This window comes from Raphanus sativus, unplaced genomic scaffold (assembly GCF_000801105.2).
Source record: "Raphanus sativus cultivar WK10039 unplaced genomic scaffold, ASM80110v3 Scaffold0494, whole genome shotgun sequence".
Lineage (NCBI taxonomy): Eukaryota > Viridiplantae > Streptophyta > Magnoliopsida > Brassicales > Brassicaceae > Raphanus > Raphanus sativus.
Genome location: NW_026615812.1, coordinates 32,696 through 37,474, shown reverse-complemented (window position 1 = coordinate 37,474; position 4,779 = coordinate 32,696). Strand labels below are relative to the sequence as shown.

Genomic DNA, 4,779 nt, shown 5'->3' with positions numbered 1-4,779 from the left:
GCTTCGATAGATCTTTTAACGAAGGCTTTACTGATATTATTTTACAGTTAATAATGAGTGGCACAAGTTGGTAAATAATAATAAAAAATAAGGGTTATTTCTCATTTGCACTTCATTTTTAATAGGATAGATTCAGATTACAAAGCTTTGTAATACGTTTCATAACTATATGATATGACTGAGTACACATCGGCTAACAAAAAATACATTGGCTCATATAATTATAGTTCATCATTATACTGTTAATGGGCTTCGATAGATCTTTTAACGAAGGCTTTACTGATATTATTTTACAGTTAATAATGAGTGGCACAAGTTGGTAAATAATGATAAAAAAAATAAAGGTTATTTCTCATTTGCATTTCACTTTTAATAGGATAGATATTTTTCCTGTCCAATTAACTCACCTTTCACTTTTTTTTTGAGCAACAGCTCACCTTTAACTAACTTCTCATAAGTTTTAAAATCATGTAACTATTTTATTTTATTTTTTTGTAAATATTTTCTTAAATTCCATTGTGTATTCATATAACGAAAACAAAAAAGATAGATGCAAAGAAAACATTCGTATAGTTTATTTAGTGTATAAAGATTCTAGCTGTAATAAAAGCAAGATTTACAATTTCTTTCAGCATGTCTTTTTTCTGAAATTTTTTTTAATCTAATTGAATTCAGAAAAAATTGCAAGTGCGTGGATGAACTCTTTTTCGAAGATGTTTAAATGGGTCTTAAGTATGGACTCATATCTGCGTTATGTGAATATAACAATATGACTTAGTTTCACATGACAGGAGAATCAAACTTAAAATGTGTTTGCATCCCATACAGGTCGATTATCACTTGATCACAAAATCCGTTCATTTTTTTTACAAGTCTTCATTTGTAGTTTTCCTCGTTCACGTATGTGGCTTGGTCAAAAAATAATAAGATAACAGACTTACGTCTTTCCAACATTTGTCATCATAAGCTTATGCTAACAAACTTATTCATTGTAAAAGGATAATTCATTAATTTGCATGCTTTTTCACTGTTGATTTTGCTAACAATTAAAAGTACCAATGATAATTCATTAATTTGCATGTTTTTCACTGTTTTCGTCCCATAATATAGGCTGTAATGCAATATTAACATATAGATCCAACCAAATTGTTTCTTTTAATGATTGAAAACGACTTTTGTAAAAGTAGCAGTGACTTAGTCAAAAAAAAAAGTAGCAGTGAATTTGAATCGTTAAAAACTACGATGGCTGGAATTATCTTTGATCAAGTTTAATTCCAAGTTCTATTATATTTAGGTTTATGTCATGTATCTATGTTTTTCCAAAACGTCTTAATAATCCTGAAAGCGAGTAGACAATCTAATCTCTAAACGGTAAGAAAATTTAAAGTCTTTTAATAACCAAGACAACCTTCTTTACATTTTTACCCAAGAAAAGACTATCGGCCATCATCAGATGATCAGATGCGAGCTTCTCTCTTTGTATTGATCATGTTCGTTCCCAGTGACTTGTGACTGTGACTTGCGATCAATCATAGATCACAAATAGCAGGTTGTTATTCGTTTTACTGTCATATAATTGATCACGTGATCAAGTCCCAAATCGTAGATTGTTGTTTATTTAGATGTCGTATAAATTACGTAATTAGTCGCAAGTCGTAATTTTAAGTCGTTTAAAAAGTTAGGACAAAAAATAAAAAAAATCGTGATCTGGACAGATCGCATACACTTACGACAGCGAGAGAATAACATCTGGTCATAAGGCGCAAGTTTCAAATCGCAAGACCTGCAATAACGAAACAAACACAATTTAATCAAACGTGTTGTTTATTCAACACTCAAGTGATCGAAAATTTGAAAAAGTGTAACGATAGAAGGAGAAATAAAAACGTAAACACGACGATTAGTGTGTCTGCCACAAACAAAAAAAGAAAAAGAAAAGGGAAGTACATTGCCATTGATAATCTTGTCTCTGTCATTAATGTTGATGATCCCATTCTACGGTTCAAATGTCAACAACTTGGAATCTTCAGCGAGAGAGATCATACAAGAAAATCAAGAAGCTTTCACGTCGTTTTCATAAACGATTAGTCCCGCTTATGTCCAAGCAGTGGAAGACACACATTGACGTCTCCTCTCTTTAGACAAGACTTCATGTTCGTTATATGTTTATATCCAACCAGACGGCCACGTTATTTTGTAGTTTGTCGTTTTAAACAAACACTCATTTGTGAATATGATCTAGATTTTAATTTGATTAAAGGTTTAATAAATAATTCTTTACCAGATGATTTCGGTTTTGGTTTCCCGAAAATATAATTATCATCAATTATTATACAAAATAATAGAAAAATATTACAAAAAAATCTTCACTGCAATAAAGAGTAACCAAAACCGTTTTCTGTATAGTACATCATGTATAAGTATAACCATTCGACATGAATCTTCAAACGACAACTGTGAGTTAAAGCCATTTTTTTTTAATTTGGAGTAAGATTTTATAAAAGAATGATTAATAAGTGTTAAGAAACACTAAAATTTCATAATTTGACTATTTTGGCTTAACTAGTAAAAATTAAAATAGAACTCCTCTCGCTAAAATGACTTGGCACATGTAGTAGTACATAGATGTTTGCTACACATGCGATTGTTTTTTTTACTGTCCACCTGTATCATCTTCACCAGCTTTCTTGTATTCTGGCTTAAGCTCATAAGTCCCTTGGTTCGATCCTCGCTTATTGTAAACGCAAAGCTCGTTTAGTATCTCTTTCAAAAACTGCGCTGGTTGGTCAGTCTTCTGTACTAGCTGCTTCAAGGTCCAGTTTGGTTGTCCTTCGAATAGGTTGAACATTATGCCTTCGAGCTCACCACGATCTCTCCTCGTCCTCTTCACATCTGTTTGCTTGACTGGGACAGCTTTCCTCTTTTCCTGCTAATTCATACACCAACACACAAAACAACTGATAAAGAACTTGAATCTTTGCCTAATTACTAGATATATGCATAATAATAATAATAATAATAATATTACCCTTGAATTGGAGGAAAGCAAATTAGGCAATCCAGGCAAAAACCTCATATGTACTCCACGGTCATTATCAATAACCTTTTAGTTTACAACAATACAAGCAGCTTTATCTGATTAGCTAACAGGTAAAGGAGAGGCCAGGCCAAGAGTAAGGAGAACAAAACACCTGGATCTGTCGGTTCTTAACCATGGATCTGCTTGTTCTCTCTCGACAAAGCCTTGCATACTCTTCAATGTCTTCTCCCTGTGGCTTCATGTCGAATTTTTGTTCTATCGTTCCTTCAGCAGCTGGATTCTCTATTTAAGGTCATAGACAAAGAAGGAAAAGGTATCAGATGATGGTTTATAACCTAATCAATCAGACAAGTGAATACACCTCCGTCCTCACCTTCGAGATCGACAGCGGATAAGACAGACATTGGAACAAAGTCTTTAAACATGTTCAAAGAGTAGCTCTTTGGCATGTTCCCATACTCAGCACCCACCATCTCCATGTTGAACTGATAAAACACCATTTACAAAGAAACATCAATACATTGAAAAGAACACCACTCAACAAGTGTCTTTTTCAGACCAAATCGGTAGTAAAGATCAAACTTTAAGGACGCTACAAATCGAAAAACCCAAACCATCAATACATTGAAAAGAACACCACTCAACAAGTGTCTTTTTTTTTCAGACCAAATCGGTAGTAAAGTTTCAAAGGATGCTACATAACTCAAGTAAAGTGTTTTACTCAATTCAACAAATCTAGGGTTTGTTCGAAACCATGAAAGTTGAGAGCTTTTGAGAATCGAAACTGAAGATTGTAAGCCAATACCTCGGGCTCGGGCTGTAGAGGATTAACGGATTCAACAACCTTGGCCAAACTGGTGAGTCCAGGGGAAGAATACGAAGAAAACGAGGATGAAGAAGGGGGAGTGAGCTTCTCCCAGGTCTTGGAGACAACAACAGGACTCTTCATCAACCAAACATGTCGATCTGCGTTTTCCAAATCGAGTTGATGAGCGTCTCTTCCATCGTCTTCCATCGTTTTCTCAAAAATCAAAATCTTTGTTCCTCTTTCTCGCTCTCGCAGACACTTCTTCTGATCCTAAACTCTCTGTTTCGGTTTCTTTTGTTTATGTGTCTTTCTTCGGGTTTTGACTATTAACCCTAAGAAACGATGACGCGGTGGTGAAAAGACAAAAGGGAATACCCGTTACTGAACTCATTGGGCCTTTCTTAGGCCCATTTACGGTGTCCAGAATTTGCAAAAAGCCTTTTCGTAAGACCGTCTCTTTCTCCTACCAACTTCGTGGATCAAAAACCATATAGTCTCCCATTGGGCTAAGGCCCTTGGTTGAGATGGGATTAAACAATCGACGTATTCGAGGTTCTGGGTATATTTTTACGATAACTGGTTTGTACAACATGCATGAATGCATGATGCATGGATGTGTCGTGTCTATGTTAGCCCTGGGCATATAATCCAGACCCGACGACCCGACCCGATACCGACCCGAAAAAACACCCGACCCGTGTAAAATACCCTATTGGGTAGAATTCTTCAAGACCCGAGGAACCGATACCCGGTTGGTCTTTACCTGATACCCGATCGGTTTTCTTAAGAACCGAAAGAACCCTAAACCTAATCTTCGAAAGTCACCAAACCGGCAGTCGGCAGACATTAACATCTTTCTTCCCTGATTTTCTTTCCATTTATCTCGCAAGCCGTTTCCACTTCCCAAATTTTCGTTTCCACTTCCCAATTA

The 4,779-nt window shown here is 35.4% G+C and overlaps 1 protein-coding gene across 2 annotated transcripts; it reads right to left on the bottom strand.

Annotated features, from left to right (window-relative positions):
- Positions 1 to 2,493: 2,493 nt before the first annotated feature.
- Positions 2,494 to 4,165, bottom strand: LOC108831220 (transcription initiation factor IIF subunit beta). 2 transcript variants are annotated; one of them, XM_056997080.1, is made up of 5 exons: positions 3,846 to 4,165; positions 3,414 to 3,525; positions 3,192 to 3,322; positions 3,029 to 3,103; positions 2,494 to 2,929 (listed from the first exon to the last, which is right to left on the bottom strand). In XM_056997080.1, the coding sequence occupies exons 1-5, from the start codon at positions 4,053 to 4,055 to the stop codon at positions 2,654 to 2,656; spliced, it is 804 nt and encodes a 267-aa protein (XP_056853060.1). In that variant the 5' UTR covers positions 4,056 to 4,165; the 3' UTR covers positions 2,494 to 2,653. The 2 variants fall into 2 exon arrangements, with proteins under 2 accessions (XP_056853060.1, XP_018460283.1); XM_018604781.2 differs by having other exon boundaries at positions 2,494 to 2,926; positions 3,846 to 4,163.
- Positions 4,166 to 4,779: the final 614 nt, after the last annotated feature.

Excerpts from the sequence above, each read along its gene's own strand:
- LOC108831220 (XM_056997080.1), bottom strand. The coding sequence starts at position 4,055 with ATGGAAGACGATGGAAGAGACGCTCATCAACTCGATTTGGAAAACGCA. Across the intron at positions 3,526-3,845 it reads CTCTACAGCCCGAGCCCGAG|TTCAACATGGAGATGGTGGG; the intron begins GTATTGGCTTAC and ends GTGTTTTATCAG. Across the intron at positions 3,104-3,191 it reads TTAAGAACCGACAGATCCAG|GTTATTGATAATGACCGTGG; the intron begins GTGTTTTGTTCT and ends GTAAACTAAAAG.